Below are 19,603 nucleotides of genomic sequence, written 5' to 3' on the forward strand. Positions count from 1 at the left end.
GGTGCCCACAATGTCGGCAGCCTGAGGCTGACCCGTCCCTCGGCTCTCGGGTCACGGCGCCACCATCCACACTAAGGGAAACAGGCAGCGGAGCCTTGCGGCTTCACTGCCCCATTTCCTACCGCGCATGCGCGGCGCTGTGTGAATGGGACGCGCTGTGTTAAGAAGCACACAGCGCGCTCCATTACCCAGAAGACGACGCGAGGAGGAGTGAAGACCGAACATCACCACGGAGTAGTAAGAGGCAGATTAAGAAGACTGCCTAGCAACAGGGGTTTCTGGTAAAGTAAAACATACTTATTTATTTTTTTAAGAATATTAATGCTGTTTTTTTTGTTTTTTTTTAGGGTGGCCTTCCACTTTAAAAAAAAAAAAAGAGTAAAAATTCTAATAACGTTTTTAGAGCGTAATAAAAATGTCTTTTCACTTTTCTGTAGTTCAGTCATTCCTCTGGGCTACCCGAGAAAACAACGGCGTGTATGAACGATCCATGGAATGTGAAAAGTCATTCTCCTAAGAAAGTCACCATTAAAGAGACCCTTAAAAGGACAAAATGTAACCGTGTGTCTGCTGACAGCCCCTCGCCCCCAGCACAGAACGCTCACCTATTGCTGCTCATTCATTTAATCATTGTCTCCTTGCTCTGGTGCAGGGTAAATGCACGTTTACATTTTTAAAAATGAAAAAAGGCCAGAAATTTTGAAAAAAAAAAACATTTTTATTTTTTTTAACTTTCTGCTATTTAAACATATACAATTATATATATATATATATATATATATATATATATATATATATATATATTTATTTTTTTAAATCTAAATTTCTTCATAAATTTATGTCAAAATACATTCTGCCCCATGCCTTTGTTTAAACCAATAAATAATTTTTTTTTTTAAATCCCAATAAGCGTATATTGATTGGTTTGCGTAAAATGTATAATGTTTGCCAACTATGGTGTATATACACAGCCATTTTTATTTTTAAATTTTTTTTTTTTTTATTCTAGTAATGGCAGAAATCAATGACTTTTAGGCGGCTTTCACACTGGGGCGGGCGTTGACGGTAAAACGCTGCAAGTTTTAGCGGCGCTTTACCGTTGTTTTAGCTGCGCTATTCAGCTGCTAGCAGGGCGCTTTTAACTCCGCTAGCGGCCGAATAAAGGGTTAATAACGCCCGTGTAGAACCGCTGCCGAAACGCTTTGCAGGCACTTCGGCAGCGGTGCCCATTCAATTCAATGGGGCAGGTGCGGTGGAGGAGCGGTGTATATAACGCTCCCAAGCCGCCCCAAGGATACTGCAAGCCGGACTTTTTTTTTTTTTTTTTCCATGTCCTGCAAGCGCACCACTTCAGTGTGAAAGCACTCAGGCTCTCACACTGGGGCTGCGGGGGGGGGGGCATTTTTTTAGGCACTTTACAGGCGCTATTTTTTTTAGCCCCAAAGCGACTGAAAAATGCCTCAGTGTAAAAGGGGTCTTAATGGGACTGCCATAGTGCGGCGGGCAATCTGACACTGGAGGGGAACTGACTGACATCACCAATGACACTAATACAGGGATGAGTGATAATATTATACACACTAATGACACTTGCTGGGAAGGGGTTAACATCAGGGGCAATCAAGGGGTTAACTGTATGAACTAACAATGTGTAACATGTGCTGCATTTTACTAAAGATCTCTTTGTTGCTTATCTCTGCTTTGCAGGGATGAGAAACCGATTGTTTCCTCTATATAGAGCTTTGTGTTGATTGTCAAGACAGAGCTCTGGGCTGTGATTGGACGGCTCCATTGGCATTGCCAATCAGCAGGTCCCAGCCATGAATCATTGGACGCAACTTGCGGGGGGGGGGGGGGGGGGTGCTAGACATGTGCTGTTAGTTTCTGAATTACAACAGTACCGAATTTAAACGAATATGAAATAACAAAAAAATAATAATTCGGATGAAATTTGACAAATTTTCAAATTCTTTTCAAATGCGAATTCAAACGTTTTCGAATTCATATCGTTTTCCAATTTCCAAAGAAATGTGCTAAAAATAATCAAAAAAAAGATGGAAAATTTTGAAAAAAAAAATGCATTTTTCTTTGTTTCCGTTATAAAATTTTTGCAAATAAATCTTTCTTCAAAAATTCTGCCCAAAATGTATTCTGCTTCATTTCTTTGGTGAAAATAACCCAAATCGCCCCCTAGAGGCGATTCAGTTCGCATTGTGCGCTATACAAGTATTTCATTCATTCATTCATTCAAATCAGTGTATATTATTTAGTCTGTAGGAAAGTTATAGAGTCCTCAAAATGATGGGGTATATATATCTGAAAAAATCGATCAATCCTGATCAGTACGACGGAAGATCTCATTTTCTTTTGAGGCCTGAACCCCCCCCCGTGACCCCTTTTTGAAAAATAGACAGAGGCTGAGGTATTTTTGAAGTTGCCATTTTTTGTCATAAATTTTTTGGAAAATGAACAAATTAAAAAAAATAAAAAAAATATTCACTTCTTTATTTTTTTTTTTTTTGCTTAAATACTTTCACCGGTGCAGTAGAGCATTATCATATACAGTGCCTTGCGAAGTTTTTGGCCCCTTGAACTTTTCAACCTTTTGCCACATTTCAGGCTTCAAACATAAAGATATAAATTTTTATTTTTTGTGAAGAATCACCAACAAGTGGGACACAATTGTGAAGTGGAACGAATTCTATTGGATTTTTGAAACTTTTTTAACTAATAAAAAAAATGAAAAGTGGGGCGTGCAAAATGATTCGGCCCCCTTGCGTTAATACTTTGTAGAGCCACCTTTTGCTGTGATTACAGCTGCAAGTCGCTTGGGGTATGTCTCTATCAGTTTTGCACATCGAGAGACTGAAATTCTTGCCCATTCTTCCTTGCAAAACAGCTGGAGCTCAGTGAGGTTGGATGGAGAGCGTTTTGTGAACAGCAGTTTTCAGCTCTTTCCACAGATTCTCCATTGGATTCAGGTCTGGACTTTGACTTGGCCATTCTAACACCTGGATACGTTTATTTGTGAACCATTCCTTTGTAGATTTTGCTGTATGTTTGGGATCATTGTCTTGTTGGAAGATAAATCTCCGTCCCAGTTTCAGGTCTTTTGCAGACTCCAACAGGTTTTCATCCAGAATGGTCCTGTATTTGGCTGCGTCCATCTTCCCCTCAATTTTAACCATCTTCCCTGTCCCTGCTGAAGAAAAGCAGGCCCAAACCATGATGCTGCCACCACCATGTGTGACGGTGGGGATGGTGTGTTGAGGGTGATGAGCTGTGTTGCTTTTACGCCAAACATATCGTTTTACATTGTGGGCAAAAAGTTGGATTTTGGTTTCATCTAACCAGAGCACCTTCTTCCACATGTTTGGTGTGTCTCCCAGGTGGCTTGTGGCAAACTTTAGACGAGACTTTTTATGGATATCTTTGAGAAATGGCTTTCTTCTTGCCACTCTTCCATAAAGGGCAGATTTGTGCAGTGTACGACTGATTGTTGTCCTATGGACAGACTCTCCCACCTCAGCTGTAGTTCTCTGCAGTTCATCCAGAGTGATCATGGGCCTCTTGGCTGCATCTCTGATCAGTCTTCTCCTTGTCTGAGCTGAAAGTTTAGAGGGACGGCCAGGTCTTGGTAGATTTGCAGTGGTCTGATACTCCTTCCATTTCAAAATAATCGCTTGCACAGTGCTCCTTGGGATGTTTAAAGCTTGGGAAATCTTTTTGTATCCAAATCCGGCTTTAAACTTCTCCACAACAGTATTACGGACCTGCCTGGTGTGTTCCTTGGTCTTCATGATGCTCTCTGTGCTTTCAACAGAACCCTGAGACTATCACAGAGCAGGTGCATTTATACAGAGACTTGATTACACACAGGTGGATTCTATTTATCACCATCAGTCATTTAGGACAACATTGGATCATTCAGAGATCCTCGCTGAACTTCTGGAGTGAGTTTGCTGCACTGAAAGTAAAGGGGCCGAATAATTTTGCACGCACCACTTTTCAGTTTTTTATTTGCTAAAAAAGTACAAATTATCCAATAGATTTCGTTCCACTTCACAATTGTGTCCCACTTGTTGGTGATTCTTCACAAAAAATTAAAATTTTATATCTTTATGTTTGAAGCCTGAAATGTGGCAAAAAGGTTGAAAAGTTCAAGGGGGCCGAACACTTTCGCAAGGCACTGTAACTGGTGTGGCGGTGATCAGGCTGACTGGTGACAGTACAAAAAAAAAAAAAGGAAATAATATTCTTATTTCTTTTTGTTTTTATTACATTTGTTTGGTTGTTTTTTTACTATTTTTTTTTTAAACAAACTGTGAGCAGAGCAATTTATTGTTACCATAGTAACATTGTACTACTCTGGGGAAGTGATCAGGATTTTTTTTTACAGGTTCAGATTGCTTATAGCAGTGCATGCACTGAATGCACTGCTATAAGCAATAAGAACCTGTTTAACCACTTGCCGACCGCCGCACGCCGATGTACGTCGGCAGAATGGCACGGGCAGGCATAAGGGCTTACATGTACGTCCTTGCCTGCCCGCCGGTCGGGGGCCCGATCAGGCCCCCGCCCGGTGCCTGCGGCGGTCGGTATTCGTTCGGGAGCGATCCCGGACGAGGGGACGGCCATTCATTCATGGCCACCCCCTCGCGATCGCTCCGGCGAATGAAAATGTCCGGTGACATCACTTCCTCTCCTGTAATGTAAACACAGGAGAGGAAGTGATGTATTCTCTCCTCCGTGTCGGTAGTTTTCGTTCCGGCACCGAGGAGAGAGGTTCGGTGAGTTGCACCAACACACCCCACATACAGTAGAACATGCCAGGCACACTCACACCCCCCCTTTACCCCCCGATCACCCCCCAATTACCCCTGCCCCCCCCAGTCACAGTGACACCAATTGCTTTTTTTTTTTTTTGCATTGGTGTCATTTGTGACTGTAATAACTGTTAGGGCAGTTAGGGTTAGCCCCCTTTAGTTCTAATGTGCCCCCCTAACCCCCCAATAAAGGTTTAACCCCGTGATCACCCCCCGTCGCCAGTGTCACTAAGGCTGGGTTCACATTGCAGCGGTTTAATGAGAACGAATGTGATTCGCACCGCACTGCAGTGCAAATCACATCCGATCTCTGTGCGATTCGAGTTCAGCCATACAGATAGTATGGCTGAATTCGTGTCGCACCCGCCGCAAATTCGCACGGGATCCTTTTTTTGGCCCGCAGCAGAATCGGATCGCATGGGTGTTCACACCATGCGATCCGAGTTTGCAGATCGCACTGCGATATGCGAACTGATATGGGGGTGTCATTAACATTTCACTGACACTCCCAGCAGTTCGCATAGGGCAGTGTGAACTGCCGCCGGGAGGCATGCGATGCGGGAACCCGCCGCGGATTCATGGCGTTCCCGCATCGCTCCAGTGTGAACCCAGCCTAATAAGCGATCGTTTTCTGATCACTGTATTAGTGTCACAGGTGACGCTAGTTAGGCAGGTAGGTATTTAGGTTCGCCGCAGCTTTTTATAGCGCCAGGGACCCCCATATACTACCGCATAAAGCCCCCTGATTGCCCCCTAGTTAACCCTTTCACCAGTGATCACCATATAACTGTTACAGGTGACGCTGGTTGGTTAGTTATTTTTTTATAGTTTCAGGGCACCCGCCATTTATTACCTAATAAAGGTTTAACCCCCTGATCACCCGGCGGGTGTCATTTGTGACTGTAATAACTGTTAGGGCAGTTAGGGTTAGCCCCCTTTAGTTCTAAGGTACCCCCCTAACCCCCCCAATAAAGGTTTAACCCCGTGATCACCCCCCGTCGCCAGTGTCACTAAGGCTGGGTTCACATTGCAGCGGTTTATGAGAACGGATGTGATTCGCACCGCACTGCAGTGCAAATCACATCCGATCTCTGTGCGATTCGAGTTCAGCCATACAGATAGTATGGCTGAATTCGTGTCGCACCCGCCGCAAATTCGCACGGGACCCTTTTTTTGGTCCGCAGCAGAATCGGATCGCATGGGTGTTCACACCATGCGATCCGAGTTTGCAGATCGCACTGCGATATGCGAACTGATCTGGGGGTGTCATTAACATTTCACTGGCACTCCCAGCAGTTCGCATAGGGCAGTGTGAACTGCCGCCGGGAGGCATGTGATGCGGGAACCCGCCGCGCATTCGTGGCGTTCCCACATCGCTCCAGTGTGAACCCAGCCTAATAAGCGATCGTTTTTCTGATCACTGTATTAGTGTCACAGGTGACGCTAGTTAGGCAGGTAGGTATTTAGGTTCGCCGCAGCTTTTTATAGCGCCAGGGACCCCCATATACTACCGCATAAAGCCCCCTGATTGCCCCCTAGTTAACCCTTTCACCAGTGATCACCATATAACTGTTACAGGTGACGCTGGTTGGTTAGTTATTTTTTTTATAGTTTCAGGGCACCCGCCATTTATTACCTAGTCTCACTAGTGTACCCCTAAATTTAGGGGTGTCTACTTTCCAAAATGGGGTCATTTGGGGGGGGGTTTGTGCCATCTTGGCATTTTATGGCCTTCAAAACTGTAACGCCCTTAGAAAGCCTGAAGGCGGTGCTTGGTTTTCGGGGCCCCGTACGCGGCTAGGCTCCCAAAAAGTCCCACATATGTGGTATCCCCGTACTCAGGAGAAGCAGCAGAATTTATTTTGGGGTGTCATTTCACATATGCCCATGGCATGCGTGAGCAATATATCATTTAGTGACAACTTTGTGAAAAAAAAAAAAAAAGTTTGTAATTTTCCCGCAACTTGTGGCAAAATATAAAATATTCCATGGACTCAAAATGCCTCTCAGCAAATAGCTTGGGGTGTCTACTTTCTAAAATGGGGTCATTTGTGGGGGTTTTGTGCCATCTTGGCATTTTATGGCCTTCAAAACTGTAATAGGTAGTGAGAAGTGAAATCAAAAATTTACGCCCTTAGAAAGCCTGAAGGCGGTGCTTGGTTTTCGGGGCCCCGTACGCGGCTAGGCTCCCAAAAAGTCCCACATATGTGGTATCCTCGTACTCAGGAGAAGCAGCAGAATTTATTTTGGGGTGTCATTTCACATATGCCCATAGCATGTGTGAGCAATATATCATTTAGTGACAACTTTGTGTAAAAAAAAAATAAAAAAATTTTTTTTGTCATTATTCAATCGCTTGAGGCAAAAAAATAAAATATTCAATGGGCTCAACATGCCACTTATCAATTTCCTTAGGGTGTCTACTTTCCAAAATGGGGTCATTTGGGGGGGTTTTGTACTGCCCTGCTATTTTAGCACCTCAAGAAATGAGATAGGCAGTCGTAAACTAAAAGCTGCGTAAATTCCAGAAAACGTACCTTAGTTTGTAGATGTGACAACTTTTGCGCAAACCAATAAATATACAATTATTGACTTTTTTTTTTACCAAAGACATGTGGCTGAATACATTTTGGCCTAAATGTATGACTAAAATTGAGTTTATTGGATTTTTCTAATAACAAAAAGTAGAAAATATCATTTTTTTTCAAAATTTGCGGTCTTTTTACGTTTATATCGCAAAAAATAAAAATCGCAGAGGCAATCAAATACCATCAAAAGAAAGCTCTATTTGTGGGAAGAAAAGGACGCAAATTTTGTTTGGGTACAACATTGCATGACCGCGCAATTACCAGTTAAAGCAGCGCAGTGCCAAATTGTAAAAAGACCTCTGGTCATTTACCAGCAAAATGGTCCGGTCTGAAGGTGGTTAAAAAAAAATCCTGATCACTTCCCCAGAGTAGTACAATGTTACTATGGTAACAATAAATTGCTATAAGCAAGCTTTTTCCTGCATGAAACCAATTAATTTAGTTAGTTTTGTTGTAATTTGCTGTGATTGGCTAGAGCTGAATCACATGGTACAGATGGCCTGTGATTGGCCCTGTCTGTACCATGTGATCACATTGACCAATCACAGCCAGCAACACAATTGCACACAATGGATGGCATGAAAGGAAGCCATCCATTGTGGACAACTGTCAGGTGACCTGCTGGGATTGGTCACAGCAATCACATGGTACTGGTAGCGAGCCAGTACATGGATCAGCCATCCATGGGGAGGTCATATAACGTCCACCCAGGTGGACGAGAGGCCCGCCCAGCCGCCACCTTGTGATAGGCTGGGCGGGAAGTGGTTAACCATGTAAAAAGGTCATTCAGTTCGGGATTAAAATCGACTTGACAGGTCCACTTTAAAGTCACAGAAATACGTACCATCAAAGCCAAGGTAAAAATGTTGTGTTTTGCGAGCAGAGCCGTCTCGTAGGACATGAGGAACTTCAACAAATTTATGAGAGCTGAAAAACAAAAAAAAACACAAAATATCATATGCGTGGTGAGGGGGAAGGACGGCAAAAAATCGATACGTGACCGTAGTGAGGGCGGGGCCCCGGGTGAACTTTCCCAAGAGAAGCTTCCATCCACTAGCATATACAACGAGGACCCGGGGATTCTCACTGCAAAGACATTTATTTACTAAGAAATCCATGTAGGATTTTTATGCCGGAGATCAAGCCTGGCTTTTTAACAAAAGTTGTCTTAGAAGCCATTGACCAGAAGAGGTAAAGAACCTTCAACCAATAAAGAATATAACGTTATAGGCTCAGAAGGGCCCTCTCACACCGCCCCACTTCTAAAACACGCATGGCAAGCCTTATATTTAGCACAACTCACATGCATTGAATATCTGGATGTTAAGGACACCGTTGGGTGCTGGCTTTGCTATTCACTGGTTGAGTAGCCAGCAGACCTCAGCAGTGAAAAGCAGAGCCAATACCCACAGGTGTCCTTAACAACCATTGAAAAGCAGAGCCGGCACCTGCAGGTGTCCTTAACGACCAGTGAACGGAGAAGTTGGCACCTGCAGGTGTCCTTAACGACCAGTGAACGGAGAAGTTGGCACCTGCAGGCTTCCTTAACGACCAGTGAATTGGGGAGCCGGCACCTGCTGGCATTCTTAAAAACTGGTGAATAGCGGAGCTGGCACCTGTCTCTGTCCTTAATGACCAGTGAACAGCAAAGATGCCACCTGCAGGCGTCCTTAATGACCATTGAATAGGGGAGCCGGAACACGCAGGCGTCCTTAATGATCATTGAATAGGGGAGTCGGAACACGCAGGCGTCCTTAATGACCATTGAATAGGGGAGCCGGAACACGCAGGCGTCCTTAATGACCATTGCATAGGGGAGCCGAAACCGACAGGCGTCCTCAACGACCAGTGAATAGGGGAGCCGGAACACACAGGCGTCCTTAATAACCATTGAATAGGGGAGCCGAAACCGACAGGCGTCCTCAACAAACAGTGAATAGGGGATCCGGAACATGCAGGCGTCCTTAATGATCATTGAATAGGGGAGTCGGAACACGCAGGCGTCCTTAATGACCATTGATTTGGGGAGCCGGAACACGCAGGCGTCCTTAATGATCATTGATTTGGGGAGCCGGAACACACAGGCGTCCTTAATGAGCATTGATTTGGGGAGCCGGAACACGCAGGCGTCCTTAATGACCATTGATTTGGGGAGCTGGAACACGCAGGCGTCCTTAATGACCATTGATTTGGGGAGCCGGAACCTGCTGGCATTCTTAAAAACTGGTGAATAGCGGAGCTGGCACCAGCATCCGTCCTTAGTGACCAGTGAAAAGCAGAGCCGGCACCTACAGCTGTCGACCAGTGAATAGCCGGGTGTTAAGGACCTGGCACCTGCAGGCGTCCTCAACAACCAGTGAAAAGGGTAGCAAGCACCCGCTGGCATCCTTAAAGTGATTGTAAAGGTTCGTGTTTTTTTTATTTTTTATATTTACCTCCACTGCGCTGTGCTGGCCCCGAACCTCGTCTTCTGGGGTCCCCCGGTGGCTCCTCCCCGCATCATATAACCCCCTAGGAGAAGTGCTCCCTGGGAGGGGGGGGGGTTACCTTGCGGGTGAGCTCCTGAGTACAGCATTTGCGTCCATAGACGCATGCCGGACTCGGTCCCGCCCCCCCACGTCATTGGATTCGATTGTCAGCAGTGGGAGCCAATGTCTGCGCTGCTATCAATCTAGCCAATCGAGAGCCGAGGGACCCCAGGCAGAGGAAGAGCGCGTCTCTGCCGGGTCCAAAATTCTAGGGCTCAGGTAAGTAAAAGGGGGGGGGGTTGCTCGGGGGCTGGGGGTGTTCACTGGCAGGTGTTTTTTCACCTTAATTAATAAAATACATCAAGGTGAAAAAACACAAGAGTTTACAACCCCTTTAACAACTAGTGATATACTGGTCATTATAGACACATGCAGGTGCCAGCGCCTCAATTCACTGGTTGTTAAGGACACGGTGGGTGCCAACTGTTTACAAGCTATCAAAAAGGACTTGCAGCTGTAATTGCAGAGAAAGGGGGTTCTACAAAGTATTGACTCCGGGGGGCGCCATACAAATGCCCCCCCCCCCCCCAACACTTTTCACATATTTATTTGTATCATTTTCCTTCCACTTCAAAATTATGTGCCTTTTTGTGTTGGTCTATCACATAAAATCCCAATAAAATACATTTCCATTTTTGGTTGTAACCTGACAACATGTGGAGAATTTCACGGGGTGTCAATACTTTTTCAAGGCACTGTATTTGAGTTTGAAAAACCACTGCACAAATACTGTGTGGCATAAAAAAATTGCAACGATTTCCATCTTATTCCCTGGGGTCTCTGCTAAAATATATATATTTAACATTTGGGGGTTCTAGGTCATTTTCAAGCAGAAAATACTGATTTGTACACCAAAAAGTGCCAGAAAAGGCCTGGGCCTTAAGTGGGTAATACCGATATCATGTGACATAACAATTCCAGCTACCACCATTTTATTCACCGGGGGGGGGGGGGGGGCTTTCAGAAAATATTTTACATTTTGGGGGTTTAAAGTGAAAGAAAAGGCTTGTTGTTAAATAACTCCATGCAATCAGTTCAGTAATGTGAGCACGTTGGTACGTCCAAAATATTCGAAAGCTATGAGTATTTATCTTTCTCCTTTATAGTGCATTGTGGTCCTATGAGTGCAATTCCCCCCCCCCCATTTCACCCTGGTGGGCGTGTCTGGTCTTTGGCAGCCTCCTCGAAGATTAAACATGACCTCTGGATGGAGCGGTGCAGAAAGGGGGCAGGAAAGGGAGGCCCACTCAGTAGTAACCCTCAACTCTGCTGATCCCCCACTTAGTTGTAACCCCTAGCTCTGCTGATGGCCCACTCAGTAGTAACCCCCAACATTGCTGGTCCCCTAATCAGTAGTTGCTACCCCCAGCTCTGCTGATCCTCTACTCAGTAGTAACCCTCAACTCTGCTGATGCCTCACTCAGTAGTAACCCCCAGCTCTGCTGATCCTCTACTCAGTAGTAACCCTCAACTCTGCTGATGGCCCACTCGGTAGTAACCCCCAGCTCTGCTGATGCCCCACTCAGTAGTAACCCCCAGCTCTGCTGATCCTCTACTCAGTAGTAACCCTCAACTCTGCTGATGCCTCACTCAGTAGTAACCCTCAACTCTGCTGATGCCTCACTCGGTAGTAACCCCCAGCTCTGCTGATGACCCACTCGGTAGTAATCCAATATTGCTGATCCCCTACTCAGTAGCAACCCCCAGCTCTGCTGATCCCCTACTCAGTAGTAACCCCAAGCTCTGATGATCCTCTACTCAGTAGTAACCCTCAACTCTGCTGATGGCCCACTCGGTAGTAACCCCCAGCTCTGCTGATGCCCCACTCAGTAGTAACCCCCAGCTCTGCTGATCCTCTACTCAGTAGTAACCCTCAACTCTGCTGATGCCTCACTCAGTAGTAACCCTCAACTCTGCTGATGCCTCACTCGGTAGTAACCCCCAGCTCTGCTGATGACCCACTCGGTAGTAATCCAATATTGCTGATCCCCTACTCAGTAGCAACCCCCAGCTCTGCTGATCCCCTACTCAGTAGTAACCCCAAGCTCTGATGATCCTCTACTCAGTAGTCACCCTCAACTCTGCTGACGCCCCACTCAGTAGTAACCCCCAGCTCTGCTGATGCCCCACTCGGTAGTAATCCAACATTGCCGATCTTCTACTCAGTAGCAACCCCCAACTCTGCTGATACCCTACTCAATAGTAACCCCCAACTCTGCTGACCCTCTACTTAGTAGTAGCCCCCAGCTTTGCTGATGCCCCACTCAGTAGTAACTCCAACTCTGCTGATCCTCTGCTCAATAATAACCCCCAGCTCTGCTGATCTCCTGCTCAGTAGTAACCCCCAGCTCTGCTGATTACCTGCTCAGTAGTAAACCCCACCTCTTCCACCTCTGATGCCCCATTCAGTAGTAGCCCCCAGCTTTGCTGATATCCCACTTAGTAGTAATCCCAACTCTTCTGATCCTCTGCTCAATAGTAACCATCAGCTCTGCTGATGCCCCACTCAGTAGTAACCCCCAGCTCTGCTGATTCCCTGCTCAGTAGTAACCCCCAGCTCTGCTGATCCCCTGCTCAATAGTAACCCCCAGCTCTTCTGATTCCCCACTCAGTAGTAACCCCTAGCTCTGTTTATCCCCTACTCAGTAGTAACCTCAACTCTGATGATGCCTCACTCAGCAGTAACCTTAAACTCTGCTGACCCCCTACTTAGTAGTAGCCCCCAGCTTTGCTGATGCCTCACTCAGAAGTAACCTCAACTCTGCTGATCCTCTGCTCAATAGTAACCACCAGCTCTGCTGATGCCCTACTCAGTAGTAACCCCCAGCTTTGCTGATCCTCTGCTCAGTAGTAATCCCCAGCTCTGCTGATCCCCTGCTCAGTAGTAAACCCCACCTCTTCTAGTGCCCCACTCAGTAGTAACCTCTAGCTCTGCTGATCCCCTACTCAGTAGTAAACCTCAACTCTGATGATGCCCCACTCAGTAGTAACCTCCAACCCTGCTGATCCCCTGCTCAGTAGTAACCCCCAGCTCTGCTTATGCCCCATTCAGTAGTAACCCCCAGCTCTGCTGATGCCCGCCATTCAGTAGTAACCCTCAGCTCTGCTGATGCACCATTCAGTAGTAACCCCCAGCTCTGCTGCTGTCCCCCATTCAGTAGAAACCCTCATCTCTGCTGATGCCCCATTCAGTAATAACCCCCAGATTCGCCGACGCCCCACTCTCCTCCCCTTGTGAGTCCCCTCCCCCCAGTTAGAATCACTCCCATAGGGAACATATTAACCCCTGCAGCGCCCCCTGGTGTTAACCCCTTCCCTGCCAGTCACATTTACACAGTAATCAGCGCAATTTTATAGCACCGATCGCTGTGTAAATGTGAATGGTCCCAAAAATGTGTCTGATGTGTCTGCCATAATGTCGCAGCCATGAAAAAATAAAAATAAATTGCAGATTGAAGCCATTACTAGTAAAAAAAAAAAAAAAGACATAACTCTATCCCCTATTTTGTAGATGCTATAACTTTTGCACAAACCAATCAATAAGTCGCTAACTGCGATTTTTTTTACTAAAAATATGTAGAAGAATACGTATCAGCCTAAAGGGAAAAAATATTTTTTTTTTTTAAATTGTATATTTATTATAGCAAAAAGTAAAAAATATTGTGTTTTTTTTTTTCAAAATTGCAGCTCTTTGTTTATAACGCAAAAAATAAAAACCGCAGAGGTGATCAAATGACACCAAAAGAAAGCTCTATTTGTGGGGGAAAAAAAAAAAAGGAGGACGTCAATTTTGTTTGGGTGCAACATCGCACGACCGCGCAATTGTTAAAGCGACGCAGTGCCGAATCACAAAAAGTGCTCTGGTAAGGAAGAGGGTAAAGTGGTTAAATAATCTTTAGGCCTCAAATAAATTTTTTTTTAAATCCGAGCAAAAAAAAAAAAAAAAACTGAAAAAACGGCTCTGGCAGTGAAAGGGTGAACAAGCAATACCGATGAGCCAAGTAGAATGACCAGATTTCACCTTCCCTCTGTATGGAGCGCACACGTATGTCAGTCTGATGGGAAACGCTGCACAGAGTAAAATAAACAGGGAAGATAAAAGGACAACAAGAAGCCGTCCAACAATCATAAAACGGAAAATTGGCCGGCGCAGCAGAACGCCATAAAAGAGAGAGAAGCCGCGTCTGAACTGCCACTTGTAAACATCTGCGTGAGCGTCGCTGACACACACGGCTCCTCGCGGATAACGGTTACTTAAAGCGAATGAGATCTTACAACAAGGACTAGGCTGCCGGATCAGCACTGTGCGCCCAAAGCAATTAACAGAGCGAGGACCTCGGAGGACTATACCATACGTGACAACCAATCTCTGCCACCACAAGACCGCTCCTTGGGATACGCCAATCATTACAATCGCAACCAGTTCCATTCCATCCCAGACTGAAGGAGGGCTCTTCACATCGCGAGATGCCAGATAAACAACCCGCTTCTCTGTGAACGTTCATCGATAGTGAGGAGGAAGTCCCCGGAGATTTTCTACTCCTAACACAATGACATCTCATGTCCAGCTGTACCGGATCCTCTTCTGGGATGACCAAAGCTATATGCAGGGTCTTGAAAAAGTATTCATACCCCTTGAAATTTCCCACATTTTGTCACGTTACAACCAAAAACGTAAATGCGTTTTATTGGGATTTTATGTGATAGACCAACACAAAGTGGCTCATAATTGTGAAGTGGAAAGAAAATGATAAATGGTTTTCAAAATTTTTTACAAATAAATATGTGAAAAGTGTGTGTGGGTGGGGGGGCATTTGTATGGCGCCCCCCAGAGTCAATACTCTGTGAACCCCATCAGAGCACACCCCCCCTTCATCGGAGTCCCCCTTTACAATGGAGTCATCAGAGCCACCCCCCCCTTACACCAGAATACCCATCATAGCCCTCCTTACAGCAGAGTCTGACCTTAGGAGTCTTCACCAGTGTCCGCCTTAGGAGTTCCCCCCTACATGGGAGTCCTCACCAGAGCCCCCCTTACATTAGAGTCCACCTTATGAGTCCCCCCTTATATAAAAAAAAAAGTCCTCAGAGTCCTCCCATACATCAGTGTCCCCACCTGAGCCGCCCCTTACATTGATGTCCCATTAGAATCCCCCCTTACATCAGTGTCCCCCTCAGTGTCACCATCAGGGTCCCCAGCAGAGTCCTCCCCTACATCAAGGTCCCCCTCAATATCCCCATAAGACTCCCCCTTACATCAGTATCCCCATCAGACTCTCCCCTTACATCGCTGTCCCCATCAGACTCCCCCCCCCCCTTACATTGCTGTCCCCATCAGACTCCCCCCCCCTTACATCGCTGTCCCCATCAGACTCCCCCCCCCCCTTACATCGCTGTCCCCATCAGACTCCCCCCCCTTACATCGCTGTCCCCATCAGACTACCCCCCCCTTACATCGCTGTCCCCATCAGACTCCCCCCCTTACATCGCTGTCCCCATCAGACTCCCCCCCTTACATCGCTGTCCCCATCAGACTCCCCCCCCCTTACATCACTGTCCCCATCAGACTCCCCCCTTACATCGCTGTCCCCATCAGACTCCCCCCCTTACATCGCTGTCCCCATCAGACTCCCCCCCTTACATCGCTGTCCCCATCAGACTCCCCCCCCTTACATCACTGTCCCCATCAGACTCCCCCCTTACATCGCTGTCCCCATCAGACTCCCCCCTTACATCGCTGCCCCCATCAGACTCCCCCCTTACATCGTTGTCCCCATCACACTCCCCCCTTACATGGCTGTCCCCATCAGACTCCCCTCTTACATCGCTGTCCCCATCAGACTCCCCCCTTTACATCAGTATCTTCATCAGACCTCCATTTACATCAGTGTCCCCATCAGTTTCCCCCCCTTACATCAGTGTCCCCATCAGACTACCCCCCTTACATCAGTGTCCCCATCAGACTCCCCCCTTACATCAGTTTCCCCATCAGACTCCCCTTGCATCAGTGTCCCCATCAAACTCCCCCCTTACATCAGTGTCCCCATCAAACTCCCCCCTTACATCAGTGTCCCCATCAGACCCCCCCTTTACATCAGTATCTCCATCAGTTTCCCCCCTTACATCAGTGTTCAAATCTGAGCCCCCCCCCACATTATTTCAGGGTCTCGGTCAGCGAAGGCCAACTGATCTGGATCATTAGTCCATGCACATAAGCTGCAGGCTGGATACAATCTTGTAGCGGGACAGATGTGCCCCCCCCCCCCCCCCCAGCCATAGTTTGGAGACCCTTGCATTAGAGAATACTATTTTAAGTTAATAATTTTCCCCCCTTCAGTATCTAACCTCATTTCTCTGCCTTATTCCCATATTATGGGAAGACGTGCAAACCTATCAGTTACCAAAATTATGCAAAATGGGGGGAAAAAAAATAAAAGATACTCCTTTCCTATGATATTTATACAATGTAACCTTTTCTGTTCCTACATTTCCTATCCCTGTGTGTATTTCAGAAGAACTCCGGCTGGAATGTGCCCTACTTATTGATCCGGTAACAATGTACAAGGCACGTCTTAATAGGAATCCGAGGTGCACAGCTTTCCGTTAATTAATAGAAGACATTGCGGTAAGCGGAGCTAAAATTAGAAGGTGACAGGTGAAGCCGATCTGACGGCACTCCTTTCCCCCAATGGGCAATAATAACGACGGCATGAAAAATGGCACCGGAGGTTTCTGGTGTCTTATCTACAAGCACCAAACACAGGGGGAGGACATCCATCAACGGGTGCCCAGGTGACCGGCTCATCGGTGGGCCCTCTGCTTTCATCACACACACAGATTAACCCATCAATCATCCTATATATAGAGGTGTGCGAATAGTGAACACACACCAATACAGTGCCTTGAAAAAGTATTCATACCCCCTTGAAATTTTCCACATTTTGTTATGTTACAACCAACAAACATAAATGTATTTTATTGGGGATTTTATGTGATAGACCAACACAAAGTGGCACATAATTGTGAAGTGGAAGGAAAATGATCAATGGTTTTCAACATTTGTTACAAATAAATATGTGAAAAGTGTGGAGGGCATTTGTATGGCGCCCCCCGGAGTCAATACTTTATAGAACCGCCTTTCTCTGCAATTACAGCTGCAAGTCCTTTTGGGGGTGTCTCTACCAGCTTTGCACATCTAGAGAGGGACATTTCTGCCCATTCTTCTTCTTTGCAAAATATCTCAAGTTCTGTCAGATTGGATGGAGAGCGTCTGTGATCAGCAATTTTCAAGTCTGGCCACAGATTCTCAATTGGATTTAGGTCTGGACTGTGACTGGGCCATTCTAACACATGAATATGCTTTGATCTAAACTGGTGTCTCCAAACTTTCCAAAAACTCCCCATTTATATATATATAAAAAATATTTGGGGGTCATAAATAATTTTCTACCAAAAGAACATTTTTTGTTGTTTTTTTTTTTTACTTGTAAGCAACAAGTGTCAGAAAAAAACCTGGTTCCTAAACATGTTATATATGTTACATATATGTATATAAAAAAAAATCTCTCTCTCTCTCTCTCATATATATATATATATATATATATATATATATATATATATCTCTATATATCTATAGATATATATAAGGGCTGCAACTAACGATTATTTTCATAATGGATTAGTTGGCCGATTATTGTTTCGATGAATCGAATAATCAGTTAATAACCTTTAAAAAAAAAAAAAAAAAAAAAAAAAAGGTAATTTTGCTGCGATTTGCATTTTTACATATTTTTTTTGCCCAAATTGTGGGCAGATTAAAAACACAAATTGCCGCAAAAGCATTATTACACGCTTTTCTGCAGCTTCTCCATTGAAGTATATTGAGCCAAAAAAAAAAAACAGCACCGTTTTGCGTTAAAAAAAGTCCTTATCTTTTCTAAATACGCAGCAGCTGAAAAAATCATGGATGTGAACGTGTCCCATAGGAAACCATGTAAATGAACTGTAGTGTGTTTCTGCAAAAAGCACCAAAAAACACAGAGGTGTGACCCAGGCCTGAGATGTTTAGTAAAATAATGGGGGTTAAAAAAACTAAAATTAGTACAAAAAGAGCAAATAGTCGCTACTGTAAGGGGTTCATTTTTTACTATGGGACAGGGAAAGTAATATTTACAGTAGCGATTTGCTCATTTTGTACTATAAAGGGCTAATTTTAGATTTTTTTTAACACCATTATGTTAGTGGCCGATTAATCGATTACGAAAATAGTAATCGATTAATTTCATAATCGATTAGTTGTTTCAGCCCCAATATATATATATATATATATATATATATATATATATATATATATACACATATACACACACACACATACATACATACATACATATATATATATATATATATATATATATATATACACACACACACACAGTACATATATATATATATATTTATCAGAGAACCTAGAGAATAAAATGGCAGTTGTTGCAATTTTTATTATGTCACACTGTATTTGTGCAGCAGGTTTTCAAATGCATTTTTATGAATTAAAAAATACAAAACAGAATATATACCCCAATTTTTTTGTATAATGTGAAAGATGATGTTACTCGGAGTAAATAGATACCCAAATGTCACGCTTTAAAATTGCGCCCACTCGCCGAAAGGCGACAAACTACGGTACTTAAAAAAATCTCCATAGGCGAAGCTTTAAAAAAAATTTCCAAGTTAACAGTTTATTAACAGAGGAGGTCTAGCAGTAGAATTATTGCTCTCGCTCGAACGATCGCGACGATACTTTGCATGTGTGGTACGAACACCGTTTACACTGCCACGTGCGACTTAAGGCCTGTACACACGATAGGACTTTTTGAAAACAAACATGCAAATTAGCTGTTTTAAGGCAACAGCCGACCGTGTGTATGCTCCATTGGACAAAGTTTTTTGGTTTTCATTGGAGTTTAGTTGGCTGTGTGAATGGACAAACTTTTCGACAACATATGTCCGATGGAGCAAAGTCCGATTGTGTGTACAGAAATCCATCGGACTTTACAAACACGCATGCTCAGAATCAATGCAAAAGATCAGACAACAATACAGAAGTTGACCAAAGGTGGCGGTAAAGAGCAGAAAAACCACGTGATTTGGTGAAAGTTGGTTGAAAAAGTCCTGCCGTGTGTATGCAATACAAGTTCACGGCCAACGCCCTTTGTACAAAAGTCCAAGGGAAAGTTTGTATAAAGTCTGATCATGTGTATGAGGCTTTATGTGTGCGTTCACTTCTGCTTGCGAGCATAGAGGGATGGGGGCGCTTTACTTTTATATATTTTTTTTTTTCCTTATTTTACTACTATTTTTTTATTTTTTTACACTGTCCCTTTATTTTTTTGATCACTTGTATTCCTATTACAATTAATGTAAACATCTCTTGTAATAGATATGAAGATGACAGGTCCTCTTTATGGAGAGATCTGAAGTGAAAAAGACCCCAAATCTCTGTTTTACCTTTAAAAGCAAAAGATTCAAAAAATATATATTTTTTTGTTCTTTTTCTTTAAAAAATAAATAAAAAAAATGGTTTATTTCCAGCCTGGACTGTAAGTGACATAATGATGTTGCTCCAGTCCTTCCGAGGCCATAGAGGTGTCCTCTCCCA

At 44.5% G+C, this 19,603-nt stretch overlaps 1 protein-coding gene across 1 annotated transcript in view; it reads right to left on the reverse strand.

Annotated features, from left to right (window-relative positions):
• The window catches only part of ARMH3 (armadillo like helical domain containing 3), a gene marked incomplete in the record, with an annotated part of 258,014 nt that overhangs the window by 110,868 nt on the left and 127,543 nt on the right, over positions 1-19,603 (reverse strand). The window contains 1 exon segment of the mRNA XM_077455686.1: positions 8,265-8,341. Within this exon segment, the coding sequence (XP_077311812.1) occupies positions 8,265-8,341 (77 nt within the window).

Source organism: Lithobates pipiens, unplaced genomic scaffold (assembly GCF_037356315.1).
Source record: "Lithobates pipiens isolate NorthernLeopardFrog02 unplaced genomic scaffold, aLitPip1_a1.2 Scaffold_25, whole genome shotgun sequence".
NCBI lineage: Eukaryota > Metazoa > Chordata > Amphibia > Anura > Ranidae > Lithobates > Lithobates pipiens.